The sequence below is a fragment of the Scyliorhinus torazame genome, chromosome 15, assembly GCF_047496885.1.
Source record: "Scyliorhinus torazame isolate Kashiwa2021f chromosome 15, sScyTor2.1, whole genome shotgun sequence".
Taxonomy (NCBI): domain Eukaryota; kingdom Metazoa; phylum Chordata; class Chondrichthyes; order Carcharhiniformes; family Scyliorhinidae; genus Scyliorhinus; species Scyliorhinus torazame.
The window spans coordinates 141975215-141996579 of record NC_092721.1 but is presented as its reverse complement, the minus strand read 5'-3'; the positions used below and the strand labels follow the sequence as shown (position 1 = coordinate 141996579).

The 21365-nt window shown below is 44.7% G+C and overlaps 1 protein-coding gene across 2 annotated transcripts in view; it reads right to left on the bottom strand.

The window, feature by feature from the left end:
* Positions 1-10461, bottom strand: part of LOC140391868 (fibroblast growth factor 9) — a 113992-nt gene extending 103531 nt beyond the window's left edge. The window contains exons 1-2 of one of the 2 annotated variants that reach the window (XM_072476852.1): positions 10289-10461; positions 9438-9732 (exon numbers count right to left, since the gene is read on the bottom strand). In XM_072476852.1, the coding sequence (XP_072332953.1) occupies positions 9438-9708 (271 nt within the window). In that variant the 5' untranslated portion in view covers positions 9709-9732; positions 10289-10461. Of the gene's footprint in view, positions 1-9437; positions 9733-9951 lie in introns of both variants that reach the window. The other variant, XM_072476851.1, reaches the window with a different exon arrangement.
* Between the last annotated feature and the right edge of the window lie 10904 nt (positions 10462-21365).

Sequence of the window (21365 nt, the reverse complement as noted above, 5' to 3'; positions counted from 1 at the left end):
GTACACATTTATTGTGTTATGCAAGAATAGAATTATGTTCCTCTGATTTGGGCCCAGCAGCCAATTCCATACCCCCCTAGGCCTCCTATAAAATGCCAACCCTTACCAGAACATTTCCTGCAGAATTATCAGTTAGTATGATTCTGGAGGGCTGCCACCAACATGTATGGGTTGGCAGAAAACTGGGGCAAATTGGAATGGTGAGAATGCATATGCTATTTATTTTATCCTCTGCAGTTTCCTCATCGCATGCTCATATCTCAGCCAGGAGTCGAGTAATCTACTCCCAACTCTTGGAGGAAGAATCAGTAAGAATCAAACTCCTGGCACCACAGAAGACTTGTTGCACACAGGGATAAAAGAATTACCAAATTCAAGAGTTGGGGTATGGACAGATGTTTCGGTCACCACAAATGTGATTTCCAAAGGGTATGTTCCCCTCATGGTGCTTGGTAAATAGCATCATTGAACACAGTCAGGATGTTCTGTGAGGGAAAGGGAAAGTGCCACAAGTTACTGCCTATGCTGAAACTGATGACATTGGTCGGAAAAGTTTTGAATTACTTTAGACAGGCTTTCAGAAACTGGAAAAAAAGATTGAAAAACAGCAGCTCAAAGGTAGTAATTTGGGAATTCCCCCCAGTGCAACATGTTAGTGAAGATACACATTGATGGAAATTATGTAGGAGGGAAGCTTTCAGATCCTTGGGGCTTTGGCACGGGTTCTGGGGATGCGGTACCTGTGCAAGATCTATGGTTTGCTCCTGAACAAACCTAAGATCAATGTTCTAATTGAGAAGTGAACCAGTGCTGTTGGGGGTGGTGTAAACTAATTTGGCCGACTGGAGACAATCAACAAAATAGCAGAGAGGAGTAGAAATTATTTTAGCAGACAGTGATTTAAACAGCAGGAAAATTAGAAATAGTCCCAAAATTGCAATGTCCCGATTGAGGAAAGTAACATTAGTAATGAAGGAGGAATTATCCTGTTTGTGTGACATTGTCTGTAGATTTATTAGTAAGCTTGATGAGCTGCAGCCCAAATTGCTACACAGGATTATAACGTGGCTGTGGTAACAGTGATGTCACTCAAACAGGAACGGGCTCTTAAATTTCTGTTATCAAGTACTCAGGAATGATAGAGAATGAAAAAGGGAGCGGTCTGGTAATATTGTTTAAGGATGATTTTACAGTTATAAATAGAAACCATTTACTTGATGCTCCTGGGACTGAATCTATTTGGCTTGAGTTAAGAAACAGGGGAACTGATACATTGTTGGGAGTTTTTTTATAGAGCTCCTAACAATGAGGAGATAGGTAAGCAAATCTGTTAACAAATTTCAAAAGCATTAACAGAAATAGAGCTGGTACTATTAGTAGATTGAGTGAAACATAGTGCCAAGCAGAAGAATTTCTAATAATGATATATATAATCTTTATTAGTGTCACAAGTAGGCTTACATTAACACTGCAATGAAGTTACTGTGAAAAGCCCCTAGTCATCACTTCCAGTGCCTGTCCGGTACACTGAGGGAGAATTCAAAATGTCCAAAATACCTAATAGCGCGGGCGGGATTCTCCGGCCCCCGCCGTGTCAGAGAATCGCCGGGAGCGGCGTGAATCGCGCCCCGCCGCTCCAACGCCGGCTGCCGAATTCTCCGCCGCCGGCTTTTGGGAGGGGGCGGGGATCGCGATGCGCAGATTGGGGGCCGTTGGCAGTCCCCCCCCCCCCCCCGGCTATTCTCCGGGTACCAATGGGCTGGGCGTGGATTAGACAAGGTCCATACCGGCGGGACCTGGCTTTGAGGGCGGCTTGCGGAGTCCTCGTGGGGGGGGCGTCAGGGGATCCGGCCCCAGGTGGCCTGGCCCGCAATCGGGGCCCACAGATCTGCGGGTGGGCCTTTGCCGTGGGGGCACTCTTTCCCTCCACATGGCTCCTGTAAGGCTCCGCCATGACCGGCGCAGAGAAGAAACCCCCTGTGCATGCGCAGGAATCACGCCAGCGGTTCTGCGCAAGCGCCAGAACCCGCTGGCGCTCCTGCTCATGCGCCAACTCGCGCCGGCCACCGGAGGCCCTTCGGCGCCAGTTGGCGCAGCGCCAATCACTCCAGCGCCGGCCTAGCCCCCGGAAGTGCGGAGGATTCCGTACCTTCCGGGCGGCCTGACGCCAGAGTGGTTCGCGCCACTCTTTGGCGCCAGTACGGCCTGCCCCGCCGATTACGGGAGAATCCCACCCCACGTCTTTCAGGTCTTGTGGGAGGAAACCGGAGCGCCCGGAGGAAACCCACGCAGACACAGGGAGAACTTGCAGAATCTGCACAGACAGTGACCCAGGCGGGAATCAAACCTGGGACCCCGAGCGCTGTGAAGCAGCAGTACTAATCACTGTGCTACCATGCTGCCCATTTGTACACAGGAGGCCTTTCTTCATCACTATGTTTCCAGTTAAACAAGGAAGGAACGATGTTTGATCTGGTTCTGGGAAATAAAGCAGGGCCAGAGAACTCTGTTACAATAGGGGATCATCTAGCAAAGACTGACCTAGACTGACCAAAGACTGATCATCTAGCATAATTCAGTTTAAATTAGATCAAAGGGACCAGAAACTACTGAAGGCAAAAACTCTTAATTGATGGAAAGTTCATTTCATTGATTTAAGAAGGGACCTAGCAAAAGTAGGTTGGGAAAGGCATCTCAAGAGGACAGCAGAACAGAGCAATGGAAGGTGTTTAAGAAGAGACGGTTCAAGTACAAAGAAGGCATGTTCCTTAGATGGAAAAGGATAAGTATCCATAGCCCAAACGTCCTCTGTGACAAAGGAAATAGAAATTAAAATACAACAGAGAAAATAGGTTTATGGAAAATATCAGGAACAGGTTGTAGTTAATAACCAGAAAGTACAAGAGCAAATTGAAAAGATTAATGCAGGAGGTTGTGAGAAAATATTAGCAAGCAACATTAAATTGAACCCTAAAATATTTTAGAAACACATAAAGTCCTAAGTATTTTGCTCGAAAAAAAGTCAGGTCTACTCAGGACCAAAAGAGAAATCTTCATGTGAAGGCAGAGGAAAAGTATTAAAAGAGTATTCTGCATCTACCTTTACGAAGAAAGTGAATGATGTGAAGGCTACACTAAATGAGAGGGAAATTATGGATAGAATAATAACAGAGAAGAGATACTGACTTCATTCCTGAAAGTTGGTAAGCTATCTGGTCAGAATGCATCTTACATTGCTGAAAGAAGCAATGGCAAAAATAGAAGAAGCATTTGTCACAATCTTTCAATCCTCATTAGATACAGCAGTAGCACTGGAAAAAGTTTGCTAATGTTATATTAACTGTTGAAGAAAGAGGAGAGGGATAATCCAGGAAAAATAAACTTTTATTTGACAAGGTATGGGCCAATCTAGATCATGGATTTGTGAAAGGTAAATGGTGTCTGGTTACCTTGATTAAATGATCTGACAAGCTAATAGAGGAGATTGATCAAAGTAGTGCAGTAAATGTATCGATGGGCTATTGGAAGCTTATTAAGAAGATGGGAGCTGATGGTATTGGGGAGAAAATGACAGTCTGGATACAAGATTGGCTCAGATACTGGAAGTAAAGCATTGCATGCGTGTGTGTTATTTAGACCAGGGGTTGTCCTGGAGTGGTGCATCCCAAGAGTCAGTGTTGGTTACTCTTCGCAACTTTTATAAACAACCTCAACTCAGGTGTAAGGAAACATTATAAAGTTTGCAGATGATACAAAACTTGGCAAAGCAGTGGGTCATGATGAGGACAGTTATAGACTTCAGGATGATCTAGACCACTTGGTGAAATGGTCATAAGTCTGGAGTTCAATGCAGAGAAAGGTAAAGTAATCAACTTTGGGAGGAGAAATATGGAAGGAAAGGATCCTATAAATGCCATAATTTTCAAAAGTATAGATGAGCAGAAACAGATACTTTGGTGCCCATGTACATAAATCATTGAGGTGGCAAGGCAAGTTGATAAAGTAATTAAAAAGGAATAAGGGTAACTTGGGTTTATAAATAAAGGAATAGAATATAAAAAAAATTGCTGGAACTTCATAAATCACTGGTCAGGCCTCAGCCACAGTATCATAGACAATTATGGACATCACAGTTCAAGACAGATGGAAAGGCAGTAGAAAGGATACAGGGGACGTTTCCCAGCTTAATACCAAAGATTAGGAACTTCAGTTATTAGAAGAGAATGGCAAGGTTAGGACTGTTCCCCTTGGAACAGAGTAGGTTAAGAAGGGGTATAATAATCATCATGATGAGGAGGTTTTCACAGAGTAAATAGGGGAATAAATGACCTCAAATGATGGGTCAAAAGCTAGAGGTCATGGTTCAAAATAATTTTAAAAGATCTAGATGGGATATGAGAACCTTTTTCACTCAAGTAGTTGGGATCTGGAACAGCTGAAAAGATGGTTGAAGATGATTCTGGAAAAATGTTTTAAATGGAATTGGGCAGGTACTCAAGGATGAAGAACATGAGAGGTCTATGAAATTAAGCAGGGATTGGGAAAATAAACACAAATGCTCTTTCAGAGAGCCAGTATTGACATGATGGGTCAAATGGCCTCCTTCTGTGTTGTAAGTTTCTATGATTTAATTTCTCTATTGAAATAGCTTCATAATTGACTACTCGGATGTATGAGGTTAACCTGGAGTCCAGGATGACTAAGTTTCATATTTTATCTCTCCATTTCTGCCAACACCCTTCCTGGCATGAGCCGGACATCCATCTGTTGTCCTTTTGCAACAAGGACAGCTGAGATCAGGACACGCTATCCAATTATTCATGGCTACCTTATGCATAACAGTACAATTTATATATTATAAATTGCGGAGCTCCCCAAAAGGCTCAACAGGAAATTATAAAAAGTGATATGGTCCCAAGCCATTCAGTCAGCCCAGGTTTGTTCCGTGATTGGTAAAAGTCACAAGTTGCATTATACTGTGAGTGAAATATTGGCCTCATTCCAACCTGAAAAAGTGAATGCTCAATAATTCAATATGGCCACAAAAAAAACTAAAAATGCTTGAAGTCAGTCACTTGGATGAAAACCTCTCCACCCAAAACCAAATTGCAAAATGTTACAAATATTGATGTAGTTGGAATCAGTCCAGTTTCACAACATGATAAACCATCAAATACAATGCCATGGAATGAGGAACTCAGAGTTCCCAATCTAAACGATCCTGCTAAGATAGGCACCAAGTGGAGGCCAACTCCCTCCTTAAAGAGCGAGGGAGGGAATACACAGTCTGTGGCTTTACCATAGCTCTTAGCTGGCAAAAAGCAACCTCACTGGTGGTCAGGGAGTAGGAAACCTCTTCTGTTCACCCAGGTGAAAGCAGAATTGACCAGGAAAGGAGGGAGGGTGAGAGGGGAGATGTAGAATGTTGTGGTATTGCCTTGTGGGTAGATTTCGACCACACACAATTGAAATTATAGCCAATGTGTTAATTCGCGGAGGGGGGGGGGGGGGATTGAACGAGGGCTGGTTCTCAGCATCTTTAAACATGGCAAGCATGCCTTCAAATAGTGAAAGGAGGGTGGTGCACCACGAGAATAGCCGCCTTAGCCTTTTCTTCAAATATTACTTGTGATGCTCCGGAAATGATTGGCGTGACAACTGCAGAGCCTGGCTGGCAAAGCTTCTGGGTGATATTTTTTCAGCTGACACCTTGAGCTTGTTTGGGGGGGGGGGGGGGGGGGGTCGGTTCCTTCAGAAGTTAGAATGAAGCCAGCCTCTCTCCCACAACACACTGCTCCCGCATGCCATTGATTTCAGCCCTTGTCACCGTGTATTGAGAACACATAACACTGACTCTAGTGTGGAGATTATCTATGCCACACCCAGTATATTACAACAGTCAGCACAGAATCCGCGACTTTCAACAAAAAAAATGGAGTGAGAGCACAGAACGCCTGCGTCCTTACTTTCAGTGAAGGCATAAATGATGAATGACTTGGGCGCGTCTAGTCTTATTGTTCCCATTGTATACCAATGCTGGACTAAATAATCTGCTAACATGTAATTAAGTGTATCTATAGGAGGATAACTCTAGCTAATTGAAAACATATGGTCGAACGAATAACGGCAGTGGAGGAAAACAAAATGTAATACACACATTACAAAGGTATTAAACCTGGACCGCCCCCGTAATAAACCCATGTCTCCTTCGTGGTCCTAGCGCCGTCCAAGTTACCGAGATCTTCACAGTCTTTGGTTCCAGCCTTAAGTCTCCCTCAACCACTGCAAGTGGCAAAGGCATTGCAATGTTTTCTCCCCATTTCAACCGGGGCTACATGTTCCGGGGTGTGTTTGGAGTTTGGAATTCGGGAGATCAACAATGAGGCTAAAGAAAAAGTTGAGGTTGAGACTTCAAAGATCAGTCTATGAAATTGGGAATTAATTCTAATTTAAAAGGTGGCATTTATTCCGAACACGTCCATCTGCTGAATATTTCGTCAGCTTTTGTGCGCTGTAGTTTTGCTGACACAAAAGATACGCCTACACTTTCCAGTTCTTGAATGTCCCAGTGGAGTTCAATCTGGAAAGTGTCCTCAATCGAAGAATGTTACATTAAACATTAAACGTATGCGCCGTTTGCAGCATGAACTCCACAATTAGACGAGGGATACGATGCATCTACTGATGCATATCGAGCGATTGAGACCTTGAAGGAAAAAATGCTGCACATTTGGCAAAACGTAGCGGCCAACACCCCCGTCTCTCCCCCCGCCCCGCAAGTGTATTTTTGGCAACGCACTCACCAAACCGCAACATTGCACGCTTAAAAGAGCAGCTCATTTTAGAGTTTGCAGCTAAACTGATCGTAATAATTATTTTATGGAAAGCGATTGTGCTGCGGGTTAAACATTAAACCAGCCCCACATGCAATAAACATCCGACATGATTGGTACTAACATTTAATTGCCTACTTTGAGGAGGAGAGTGGCTCAAAGTGTATGAGATGGCACCGAATAACCTAGTAAATGTCAACCTGTAAAGTGACAATGTAAGATTCGGAAACAGTGCCTCTACTTCGACCATCTTTGAAAGTTACTATGTCAATGGGGTTTATCTTCGGAGGGGCGATCACACCTTGCTGGACTGAATTTGTGGGTATTTCATGAAACAACACTGATCAGATGTGCCATATCATCCCACTCTCGCCTCCCTCGCCCAGCAGTGATCCCGGAATATCAACCCTTTTTCTCCGGTGCCCTTGAGTGTTAATTTTCAAATATAGTGTGTGCATTTTTATTAACAGCAGCCCTCGCACAATAAATCCCCAGTCGATTCAAATGAAATCGATTCGAATACAAGTCACTTGACCGACTTGTCATTTTCACTCACTGCAGTGCCCTCTTGTTCATCGGCTTGCTGGCAAACTATGACCTTCAGGATAAGATTCAGAAAGTAAAGAACGATTGTGATAGCCAACGTCTCGATTTACAAAAAAGAGAGCATGGGCGAGTTTAAAAAAAATAAAGAATGCATCCGTCACGTCCAAACGGGTATGGGTTTGAACTGAACATAGCAGCTTGTGAAATGTAGCAAAGTGCGTGCAACCCAGCGCCAAGGTAGGCGCGGGAGGAGACACTGCAGTAAAGGAGACACCAGCAGCGCAAGGCATTAACACATAGAGGGTATTCTGAATCGTGTAGTGGCAGGTATGAGGAGAAACAAAGCATTTAGACATTCACTAAAGTAAAAGAAAAAGGAGAAAATCCTCGAAGAAAAACTGACAGGACAGGCAAAATATTGTGTGCGGACACATTGGCCTGGAAAGGCATTAAGTCTGTGCAAAGGAAAAGCAGACTTCTACACCGAAATGGGTGAACTCAGGAATGTGGGTGGTGGAGGGCGGGGGGAGCTGTTATATTCTTCAGCTCCCACAAGGGTCAAACTTCCCACATTCAGTTTCTGCTTTAACCCCCGCTCCCCGCCTCCCACTCTGGCCCACCCGCGAAATAGGATGACTGGAGTAGCTCTCTGTGTCGAATGTCACCTTACTATTGGAAAATATATATCTATTTTTTTAAACGTCTACTTTTCAAAAATATGGTATCGTGTCCTAAGCCCTTTTCAAATGTACTATGGATTTTTGTCAATACGTTCTCCTGTGTTTGAGTATAGATAATAATCGTTGCAGCAGTTCTAGTTTTAAGTGTTAATCTCCGCTTTCATATTAGGGATTTGTCTAATATACAACATGCCCATCGTTGTATTTGAGAAAGATATCCCGCTGCAATAATGACTTTCTCTCCCCAAAAGCATTTGTTCGCGTGGTCAGGTGGACTCGGCATGCGTTAGGACCCGGCGGAATCTCTGCCTCTCTAGAACTGTAGCAGTGCGGCCGCCGTACAGACACCTGCTGGAGGCGTGAACCCAGAGGCAGAGGCTCGGCCAGAGCCCGGGGGGGGGGGGGGGAAGAGAAAACTCTCAATCTACCCCCTTGTGAGCAGGATTGATGCTTTTTGATGTTCAAACGCCTTTCAATCAACTATAGGGGCGAACAATGCACGGCGAGGTCATCGTGCACACGTGGCTGAATCGCCTCCTGTGCATTTTCCAAAGACATAGATCGAGGAGGCTGTCTGATTAATAATGTATGGCGATGTGTTAACTTGCTCTTTGCGGTGATCTCCCCAACAATCACCTCCACCACCCAGTCATATGATTGCAGCAATCCACTGCGTTTGCAATCCAGGTCCAACTTTGACAGCACAGCCCCACCGCTTTGCAGCGCTTACCTGTCCAGCTCGATTTGTGCAAATGGGGCAGCTCTGTCTGTAGGCTCTAACCGTGAACATTTTAAATCACTTTCCAGCCTGACGGCCCAGTAAATGATATTTTAACGGGTCGCAGGGACAGGTAGATAGATGGACGGCCACAGACACATATTGCCGATTTAAGCGCATCTTAGTCATCGCCCAATAGCTATGCACCTAAATTCATGATCCTGTGTGGTTACTGTAGTTCACTGCACCATTAGTCACAATCTGTTTTCCTATTGCATATACATAGTCAGATCCATATCATCTAGCCTGTCCATTTCCCGCAGCCTATCATTTGTGAAAGTTATCTATCTAAACGAAATGTACGCAAGATCGTCATGTAAACAGATAGATATAGACAGGCGGATATATTTATAATGGATTACCATAACGACTGTACACCCAAATTAATGCGATGATCCTATCATTTAGTCATGTCTGATATTCTTGGATCACGTTATAGGAATCAAAATACGTTCCCACTGCTATCTGCTCGCCTCACAGAGCTGCGGTGCATTAAAATCTTCCATTCAGCATTGCCACGAGAAGTAGGGAGAAATTTTAAGGCACTTCTTTTATGACCTACTTAAGGGCAATTAGGTGCTTTGTCTCTCTTCTACTTACCAAATCGACTGTGATCCTGTCTGGTTCCCTGGATAGTTCCATTAGGAAAAATCTCTAAGTGAAAGCCAGTCCTGCAGTAGAGCTGTCTCCGCCTGAGAATCCCCTTTAAGTGAGCCAGGTCCGTGACTGAGCCCCTGCTCAAACCCCCCTCGGACTGCCCGAGATGATCACTCAGGAGAACCGGGTTATCCACCGGTAAAACGGGCACATTCCCAAAAGGTATTGCATCCTGGACACCAAGATAGTTCCCAACTTCACCTAACGGAGCCATCAGTCGCCGCCGGCGATTCTGTTTCTGATAATAACAACAAAAAAAAAACAAGAATAATAATAATATAGGTGTCAGTCAGCCCAAATTGATTTCTCTTGTGATTTCCTCTTTTTGTTTCTTTTAGAATGAATTGTTTTGACTGCAATCCATTAAAACATACATAAAAAAGTGAGATGCTGTTTTGCTTTGGGCCAGGTTCAAGGTCAATCACTGTAGTCTACGAAACCACCACTTTATACTCACACATTAACATATTGTTTTTTTAAATAATCCCAGGTCTAGCAGGCTGTTTGATCTTCAGGCGATCCAGCTGCATTGAGAATAAAAATTCGCAGTTTCTCCATTGGAAGAAGATAACGATGGTCATAGCAACTTAAAACCCGGCGTTATTGGATTTTTTTTAGATGAACAAGGCTACGTCAGAATTTATGGATTCTGACTCCAGAAAGGCATGCGCTGTTTTTTTTTTACTCTATAAAACACTGCATACATCTGCATGAATCCTTGAGAAATATAGATCGCACGTTGCTCGCTGGGGCAATCCAAAAACTTTGATCTTATTTTTTTTCCCAAACGTCACCTTTTTATTATCCAAAGACTTGAGGAAGACCAGGCGAGTGTCTGAGGCTTCAGGCACACGCCTTCATCAGCAGAAAGATCTGCAAGTCCAATGCTGTGTTGCTGGCTGCCTTGAAACAGGTGTTCCTTACGCAGACCCCACTGTGAAATGTGTGTACTATCTGCGTCTGAACTATACTCTCCATGAAGCACGCAGAGTGGCGCAGAAAAGCAGGCATGGGTTGGGTTTAAGGTAGTCTTACCAGCGACATATAGGCTCCTTCTCGGTCCTAGTGCCCATGGATGAATGTAACTACTTGAAGCAGTGTGTTGAGCCCTATTGAAATCTACAATAACGTGTGTATTCATGTGTCAGTTCTAAATTACCGCCCCTGATGATCAAACGTTTGATTTACAGACTGAAATCTACAATAATGTGTTGAGCCGTTCAAACCAAGTCGGACACAGATACTGATTTCTCTATCAATTAAACTTTTCGCTCGCAGCTGATAAAGATGGCCTTTACCTGAATAGTACTTTTAAGTGGTGTTGTCAGCGATCAGTGACATTAGATTATTTTTAATATCACTGAGCTCCTGGATTCGTCCTCAAATAAAGCAGAATCATAGAGATCGAGATCATGTTTACCCTTAACAATTGGCAGAATCAATATACTGTTTTTTTAACAACTCGAACACAGTTTTACCTGCACACTTCCTCATTTACAGGGATTGCCGCTGCCCAAGCGGGTAGGTCTGCATCAAATATCTCTTCTCTCAGCTACTTCATGAAGCTATAGTGTTGTAAGCATTAGACAGGGAGATGCCTGAAAATTGCCAGCTACCTTCATCAATTAATCTAGACTAGTAAAAGCGTCCAAGCACAGGTTAGCTATTCTATCGCGTTAATTGCATTTGGTTTAGAAACCCTGCGGTCTAGTAGATTTGGGTACCCCTAAGATACTGCCGCTGTACGCCCGACTTAATAATATAATGCATTTCAGGAATTATATTACTCACCACAATTGCTTACCTATAAAAATACCCCGAAAATGGGCCTGGATTGAAGGTGATTCATATTTGACAATAAATGGAATGATGGAGACAGGATGGAAAGTAAGATGTTCGATGCGATCAGTGAGATGCGACATTTCTAAGTAAGGCAAGGTTGGAGATGTATTATTGACTTAGATATCTGCCCGAACAATCTCGTGTGGCAAATAGTAAGTTAAGCAAGATTGGACATTTTTAAAAAAAAGTAATAATGAGAATGCTTGTTAAAGGATCCATTAAGTATGTTAATGAATTAGGTCCCGGCAATCGTTTTGCTGCCTTAACAAATTATAATATGTAAATTAGAAGCACATCGATATCCGAATGAAACTGATGTAACTTTGGCGAGTCAGCGAGCACGCACTGTGTTCCGGGCACTAGGACCCAGGATAGCCCACGCGTTAATTTGCGGTCCTGAGTATTTTGTTTGGAATAATTTGCTGTTTCGGGAATAAAGACTGTCCAGCGGGAGAGTGGGGTGGTAGAGAAGTGTTAAAATTAAAATCGGCAGTTGAGAAATGTTAGTCCTTCATTAAGTCACGGCCTTAACAAGATGTGGGAATGGGGTCGGCTGAAAGCAGCAATGCGAACTGGCAGGAGGTTCGGCTCAAGGATTGCAGTACTTTCGCTAGAAGTCGCTGTAGAGCAATATTCGGAGCATTCTGTAATATTCTTTGTGTGTGCGTGTGTTTGTATCTTGATTCACTTTCTTCAGTAGCTTTCTATCCAAATCTGGATGTTTAGGCTGAATCATCTCCTTACTATAATTTGCATAATGATCTTTGTTCTACTCAATAATGACCACACTTGCCTTGAATGTTTTATTCAAAAAACTACTGGAGAGCATTGCATTTGCCCCACTGCTTCTTTTGCCTGGATACTTTGTCCTTCTGTCAATATCTTCCACACGATTCCTTTCCATGGCAATTTGACATGTTTCATTTTTAATCTTTCTTTTTATTTCGCTGGAATGTTGTCTCGCTCTGCACAAAACTGCCCAAAACGATCACCCAGCTCCTGAAAGCAAGTCTTGGGAAGTGTCCTTAAATTGATGCTGCTCTAGTGGTTTGATCGTGGAGTGAAGTGTTCCACTGGAATCAAAATTATTAACGACGCATAAAATCATGTACCCGCCGATTTAATCGCTGGAGAAACATTAAACGAAAATCGTAAATGTAACCTTTCCCGAAGAGGATCCTTTTGCTACAATGTAGCAGCAATTGGAGCGGAGCCTTGTAGAGCGTCTTGCGCTTTTTTTTAGATTGCCAAACACTGTAATTTAAAGGGGCAAGAACCATGGTTACCTCATGAAGTCACATTTGGATTTTTATACTCATAGTTTGGCTTTTTCTTTGAGGGAAAAATAAGAAAAAAAGAATCTTAATATATTTGAAGAAATGAAATAAATATTGAGTACGCTATTTGCGTTGCCATATGTAGAACTGCGCTAACTCTGGGCTACATGATAACTAGAATTAAAAGTCAACGTATAAATTATTTAAACAAGTGTTGGCCACGGCATATGTACATCAAACTAAGCATTTCCAATTTTAATTAAGTTTTTCACTCATAATTTTGAAAAATACAACTCTGATTAAAACTTAAAGGCTTATTGATGAGTAATAAGTCACTAATAAGATACATTTTATCTATTTTCTATTACCTACACCTGGCAGAGCCTTGTACTTTGGTATATAATTATTTTATTAGTTTTCAGACAAAGTTGTGGAACTAACAGAAGAAGTGAGTTTTTTAATACCTAATTAGTGTAAAACGCTTGAAATTGTGACAGGCAGAGAGCACTGTACTCTTAGCTTCCAGGGTTAGAATAGCAAAACAATACAGAAACATAGACCACAGAAGATTACCATTTCCAACAAATGTAAATCTTCTTAGACATATAAAGTAACAAATTCATTCATTGTTGGGTGTTTAATAATTCTAGCCATGAAATAAAACTGTTGTTGATAGATAAAACAGAACGGTGATACAATCCATCAATGTGTATAACCTGAAATTTAAAGAAGAGCTAGAAATTTACAGCAAGTCAATCAGCATCTGTAAATAGAAAAGACAAGTCAACTTGCCTGATGAAGACCCTTTCTCAAAGCTGTATCTAAACCTTTGGCTTTTGTTGAGTCCTGGATCCAGGACCACTGGTCAACATTCAAAACTGGTGCCTCCAATTAATCAAAATGCCACACTAACAATTCCCTCAACAAGGGGATGAAAAATAAATCTTACATTCTCTATTCAGCACTCATGTTCTCCGCCACAATATTTTTCTTCTAAACTCCTGGCTCTGACCTTTTAGCGATCGACATACTAAAGGTACATTCAGAACTGAAGAATTTACACCAAGAAGCTTATCCTTTCTTTTTCTTTACAGATGCAGATTTATTTACTGCACATTTACAGAAACTCCTGGGGGGGGGGGGGGGGGGTCCAATTTCCAACATCTGCAACGTTTTTTTGCAGCAACTTGCACCCATGTAGTAAAATGTCACAGGGCAGTTCAAGAGGTCAACATCAAACAAAGGAATTGACACGGCGGGAAAAGGAGAAAACATTAAAATGGAGGAACGAGGCTTTCAAGAGCATCTAAAAGGAGGAGATAGAGGTGAAGTGTTGGAGAGGTTTAGGACTGAAATTCCACAGCACAGGACTAAGAAAACAGAAGGCATGGCTCCCAATGGCCATTAACTTGCACAAGAGGTCAGAATGTGAGGACCATGGAGTTCCTGAGCGTTGTAGGCCTGGATGTAGTTGCAGAGGTAGCATATGGTAAGACCATGGACATGGTAGAGGAGGTGGGAGGGGAAGGGGAGGGGGAAAGGGGTGGGATGATGCTTGAACACAATAACAAGAATTTGAGTTTCTAAACAGGGAGACCAGGAGTGTAAATATTCTTGTCAGGGCAGTCACTCCATAGATGTCCATAGGACACGTTTTAAAATATAAATGCTTATTTATAAAAGGTGATTGAAGACCAGAACAGTTTGAGATGTTTTACAGAATTTAGGAAATAATATATTCACTAGTTAGTTTGCCACGTTTTTAAAATTCTCTTTTTTTGAAATCCCTCCACAGTCACTTCATTTTACATCTCTGTAATCTCCACCAGCTGTACGACCCTTCGAGATCTCTCCGCTCCTTCATTCTGGCCTCTTGTCATCCCACCTTTCACTCACTCCACCATTGGTGACTGTGCTTTTGGCTCCTGTGGTTTTACATTCTGTAATTCTTTCTCTAAACCTCATTTCTTCTGACCTTTCTTTCATCCTTTATGATGCTCTATAAAATTTACTGTTACAATTCTGAGATTTATAAGATTATTATATTAATTTCGGGTAAATAAAGGGGATTATGTGACTTGTTCTGCAGTCTGCCTGGCAGTTAGCTTGGATGGTTTGATTGTCAGAGATCAGAGGAAGGCTTACATTGTTTTACTGGGAAGAAGGTGCATGCTATTTGCTCTTGGAGACAGTGGCAGCATCTCTAAGTAGACACTAATGCTCCCAAACCCTCCTGGCCCAGGACCCTGGACTCAGCTGTTCCACTGTTCAGTTGCAGTTCTGGCAGCTACCACTGCCGCTTCATGGCGCTGCTGGGACTGATGGAGCTGTCAGCCAATCCGATTGGCCAGCAGCTCCGGGGGGACTGATTTGGTGGAAGTCCCACTCACCTCTGGTTAATGAACCCTGCAGCACTTTATTGCCGTAGAGTTTCTTGCCGAGGAGTCAGTTGACTTCATACTTACGTGGTTTCCGGCGGGGGTATGCCATCTGCTCTCTCCCTTCATCTCATATTATTAAGCCCTTTGAGTTCCCCAAAGTCTCAGAAAGAGTTGTAGGTATCGAGTTGTAAACAATTGTTCTTCAAACTGTGCATTCACTTCCAAGATGAAAGGTATTTAGGGTGAAGGGGGCACGGTAGCCCAGTGGTTAGCACAGTTGCTTCACAGCTCCACGGTCCCAGGTTCGATTCCCAGCTTGAGTCACTGTCTGTGTGGAGTCTGCACATTCTCCCTGTGTCTGTGTGGGTTTCCTCCGGGTGCTCCGGTTTCCTCCCACAGTCCAAAGATGTGTAGGTTAGGTGGATTGGCCAAGATAAATTGCCCTTAGTGTCCAAAAAGGTTGGGTTGGGTTACTGGGTTTTGGGGATAGGGTAGAGGTGTGGGCTTAGGTAGGCGGTGCTCTTTCCAAAAGGGCCGGTGCAGACTCGATGGACCAAATGGCGTCCTTCTGCACTGTAAATTATATGATTCTATGTTGCCATGGGGAAGAGGACAGAGGAAGCTATTTTTGAGACGAGGTTAAAGTCTTCTCTACAAATAAATTGAATTTCTCAGACATGCAGTTTTTGTGTCATCAAGGGAGAGAAGAGGCTGCTTGGCTTTGTGAGCTACCACAGCCAGAAGCAAGAGCGAAATGGTTTTCAGTCAAAGATGTAACCTTTTTTTAAAGATATTTTGCTCCAAACACAATCAATAACGTCAATTCTACATCCAATTAAAACAAAGTATACAATTCGTATATTTTCCCCCTTTGAGTCCCCTCCTCCCTGCCCTCCCCCGTGATGAACAGCACCTCAAATATAGCCATGAAAGGCCGCCACCTTACCTCAAAGCTCTCCTCCAACCCCCTGAAGGCAAATTTGATATTCTCCAACCTGAGAATCTCGTACAAGTCTCCCAACCATGCTGCAACCCCCGGTGGCGTAACCGACCTGCAATTCAAAAGAATTTGTCGCCAGGCAATCAGATAGGTGAATACTCCAACATTGGCCCCCTTCCCCTCCAGCAGCTCCTGCACCTCCAATATCCCAAAGATTGCCACGGTTGGGTCCTGCTTCACCTCAACCTCTACCACTCTCGAGAGGGTCCTGAACACCGCCTCCCAATAGCTCTCCAACCCCTTGCTTCTCCAAAACATGTGGGCATGATTCGTCGGCCCCCGCCCACACTTCTCGCATCCATCTGCTACTCCCGGAAAAAACCCACTCATCCGAGCCTGAGTCATGTGGCCCCTATGCACCACTTTAAATTGTATCAAACTCACTCTTGCACAGGAGGAGGTAGAGTTCATTTGCCGCACGGTATCACAGTGGTTAGTACAGTTGCTTCACAGCGCCAGGAACCCTGGTTCGATTCTCGGCTTGGGTCACCGTCCATGTGGCGTCTGCACATTCTCCCCGTGTCCACATGGGTTTTCTCCGGGTGCTCCGGTTTCCTCCCACAAATCCCAAAAGATGTGCTTGTTAGGTGAATTGGACATTCTGAATTCTCGTTCAGTGTACCCGAACAGGCACCGGAGTGTGGCGACTAGGGGATTTTCACAGTAACATCATTGCAAAGTTAATGTAAGCCTACTTGTGCCAATAAAGGTTATTATTATCCTATCTTCCTCCCCAGCCCCTCCTCCCATATCCTTTTGATCCTTCTCACTAATGCCTTGCCCTTCTCCCCCAACCACCCATATATATCTCCAATCCTGCTCTCCTCCACCTCATCTGGGAGCAGCATTTTCTCCAATAGCGTGTCCTCCAGTAATTGGAGGAACAAAGGCAGCTCCTTTTGTGTAAAGTCCCTCACCTGCCAGGACCTGAACTCACTCCCCCATGGTACCTCAAACCTCTCCCACAGTTCCTCCAGCCCCGCAAACTCCCCTTCTGAGAACATATCCCTGACCTTCAGCAATCCTTCCTATCTCCATAGCCTATACATCTCATCCATGTGGCCCAATTTAAAGTGCCTTCTCAACTGATTCCAGATCTTAATAGTCAACTCCACCACCGGACTCCCCGTATACTTCCTCGGAGCCAGCAACAATGGGTCCGTCACCAGAGCCCTTAAACCCAGGACTCCTCCTTCAGCCTGATCCATTCTGCCTCCTCCTCCCTCAACCGGTCATCTGCGTCCAGTGATACCCGGTGCTTCTTGCCCACCCTCACATTTCCCCGCCACTCAGCCAAGGCCTGGAGTGCCATCGCCAATGGCTCAATCGCCAATGCGAATAACAACGGCAACAGTAGCACCCCTGCCTCATCTCCCTATACAGCACAAAATACTCCAAGCTCGTCTCCTTCATTTGTACACTTGCCATGGGGGATGCACACAGCAATCGGACCCATCCCACAAATCTCAGTCCAAACCCAAACCTACATAAAATTTTGAACAAATATCTCCACTCTACCCAGTCAAATGCCTTCTCCACGTCCATGGATACTATCACCTCCGCACGTGCCCCCCCCCCCCTGATGCAGTCATTATTACATTCAACAACCTCCTAATATTACTAGAGAGCTGCCTCCCCTTTACAAAACCTGTGTGGTCCTCAGAAACCACCTCCAGCACACAACCCTCCAGCCTAAGCCAACACCTTTGCCAGGACTTTCACGTCTGTATTCAGCAGTGAAATGGGCCTATAAGACCCACACTCCATTGGGTTCTTCCCCTTTTTTGGGATCAGCAAAATCGACGCCTGTGCCAATGTAGCCGGCAGCTCCCCCTTTTCCACTGCCTCAGTAAACATGCCCAACAGGTGGGGGCCAGCTCCGTCGCAAACTCCCTATAAAATTCCAGCGGGAAGCCATCCAGCCCCGGCGCCTTCCTTGCCTGCATCCTACCGATAAACTCCATCGCCTCCTTTAACCCAAACGTCTCCTCCAGCCTCTTCCCGTCCTCCAACTCCAGGAAATCCAGCCCATCCAGAAACCGCCCCATATCTGCCACCACCCCCACCAGCTCAGCCATGTACAGCCCCACATAGAAGGCCTTAAATACCTCAGGTGGAATTCTCCATTCCTGAGACAAAGTGTTGACCCCAGGGCAAGATTTGTGGACTACCACGACATCAAAACTGCGACCGTGGAGGGGCTAGCACCGGCACCACGTGGAACACAATCGATTCGAATGAGAAATAGTGCGGGATTTGCCTGGTCCGTGATTGACACTCGGGAGGCTGACAAGCTGTAGCCGTATATAATAATAATAATCACTTATTGTCACAAGTAGGCTTCAATAAAGTGAAAAGCCTCTAGTCGCCACATTCCGGCGCCTGTTCGGGGAGGCTGGAACGAGAATTGAACCCGCCCTGCTGGTCTTGTTCTGCATTACAAGCCAGCTGTCTTAGCCCACTGTGCTAAATCAACCCATTACCCATATGCAACTTACACTGCCAACACACACCATCCCAGCCAAAAGGTGGCACTGGTGATGGGTCGGCTGGGGCCAGAGGTACGTAGGGGGGTGGTCTGGGTGTTGCTAACTTTTGGTTGGCTCTTAAATGTTGCCCGTTGTATCTTTACTTAATTTGCTCTGTTTCTATAACCTTTGCTCTGGAGTTGCCAGGTATCTTTATGCTACAGCCACGAGGTTCAAGTTCAAGTACTGATCAATAACTCGACACACCAATTAGTAAGATTCAAATCAAAACACATTTTTATACACAGTAAATCACTATTTATGCATAAACTCTACTTTCTAGACTATCCTCTATCACTAAAAGGCCTATACTTAGCTTCTGAATTGGCCCACCAAGTCAGGGGAACAAATGGCCTTTTGTTCGATCTGAGTCTGCAGGATTCAAAAGCTGGTATGGACTTGTAGCTAGGAGCGCCTATCTCGTAGCGAGCGTTGACTGGAGACTTACTTGGTTGATGCGGCAGCTTAGACAGTTCACTCTCAAGGGTTGATTCGAGTTGCTGAGTGACCCTGCCAAAAAGACCGATTTGAACTTGGGGGCTTTACTTTATAGTCCCCAGGGGCTTCTCGCACACGTCCCGTAATTGGGTCACGGTTAAGGGGGTGGTATAAAGAAATTCTGTATCTCCGTCCGATGTGACTGTGCGGTTGGTGGTTACTGGATTCATTGGTGCCTGAACTATCTGCGATGTGGGGGGTTGGGGCACTTTTCTCTTCTGGGGCTTTCCTTATGCACATGTTCCCTGAACATATCTATACGCGGTCTCATTTAATTCTTACCAATCCGGGCCGTCTTCTGCATCCAACTGGGATCCAAAGGTGCTCTGGAATCCATTCTGAACTGAAAGTAAAGACTGCAGTTCTGCAATCTGCTTCCGGCACTTTGCATGATCTAGTGAGCTCTGTCTGTGCTCCGTGGTGGTAGCATGAAGTACTTGTAATGCTGCTTTCAGGTTGCTACACTGCCTTTGCAATGCCTCTCCCTGTTTCTCTGTTTCCTCTCTTACCAGGACTGCACGTTGCGTGTCCGGATAGGCCTTTTTGTACTGTCTGGAAGCTGCTTAGGTGCGCCAGACAAGACTGGTGCGCCCTCTTGGCATTATCCACCTCTCCGTCCTTTGCTGCTAACTTCCTTCTCAACTCTATGTTCTCTTTCTCAACCTCACTTACATCGACCTTGCTCATTCGATGTACTTCTATCTATTTACGGAGCGTCCTAATGACCTCCTCTGTGCCTCGCAATTGTGCCAGACAGGACACGATTGCCATCGGTTTGCGAGCTTTTCCCAAGCTTTTCTTATGAATCTCTGACAGGTTCTCCCACCAAGTATGTCCTATACTCCCGGGTCCTGTTTCCTTATTCTCACAGAATTCACTCCAAAGGGGCCATCCTTTCCCTTTGAGATATTTTCTGATCTCTTCTTCCCAAACGGGACACTGACCAACTCTACTGCTGGTCGCTGCGACCACAAATTCTTCGGGGTTCATGAGGCATTGCATTGCCTGCATTGCCATCTGTCTTCTTTAAATACTCTCTTAAAATTTGGAACGAGGAAATTTTTGAACGAAGTGTACGGGTACGGCTTTCGCTATTTTCCGGAATACAAACGCCCGACAGTTTTTCGCAACAAAACTCTATCAGTTTTACCTCATAGCCCTGTTAGTTACGCATGCATTAACACACTTCCGAATTATGAGGATTGATCAGAACTGCTTGAACACTTGTGGTTTTTCTGTTCTCAATTGGATTCTAATTCAAATTTTGGGTTCTCCCGGAGTGGTTAGCCACTTCTAAGTCGGGTCCCGTCAGATGTCGCCAGTAATATGTTGCTAACTTTTGGTTGGCTCTTAAATGATGCCCGTTGTATCTTTACTTAATTTGCTCTGTTTCTATAACCTTTGCTCTGGAGTCGCCAGGTATCTTTATGATACCGCCATGAGGTTCAAGTTCAAGTACTGATCAATAACTCGACACACCAATTAGTAAGAGCCAAATCAAAGCACATTTATTATACACAGTAAATCACTACTCATGCATAAACTCTACTTTCTAGACTATTCTCTATCACTAAAAGGCCTATACTTAGCTTCGGAATTGGCCCACCAGGTTGGGGGAGCAAATGGCCTTTCGTTCGATCTGAGTCTGCAGGATTCAAAAGCTGGTATGGACTGGTAGCTCGGAGCGCCTATCTCGTAGCGAGCGTTGACTGGAGACTTACTTTGTTGATGCGGCAGCTTAGACAGGTCACTCTCACGGGTTGATTCAAGTTGCTGAGTGACCCTGCCAAAAAGACCGATTTGAACTTGGGGGCTTTACTTTATAGTCCCCAGGGGCTTCCTGCCCTTCGGGGCAGATCCCGTACCTGGTTCCAAATGATTGGACTGTGTCCCGATCACTTGGATCGATTTCTCCAATACTGGAGTTGATCGTTCCCTGATCGTTGGGCGGTCCCTAAATGTCCGTTGGCCTTCCTTTGTCTTGGGTCCTGCTGGCGCCGAGGAGTCTGGCTTGGCCTTATTCACCTGAAGTGTATCAATTGTGCCTGGGAATCGCTCATTACTATGCAGGTGGCTGCTGCTTTCAGTGCTGTCTGGTTTTTGCAAGTTCCAATACACAGGATTTCTGCACTTGCTCGTTTTTGCCTGTGTTGGCTGAATTTCCCTTCAGTCTTTGTGGTTCTCCATTTTAAGTCGGGAAGTGGCCAACCCAGGTGGCTACATGGGTGGTGTGGGGGGGGGGGGGCATCCAAACCACCTGTGGCCCTAAATTCACAGTGAGCAGTCAGCGGTGTGCGAAGCTGCGTGGCTGCCTTGCAGGCCGCAGCAATGGCGCTCCAAGCCCA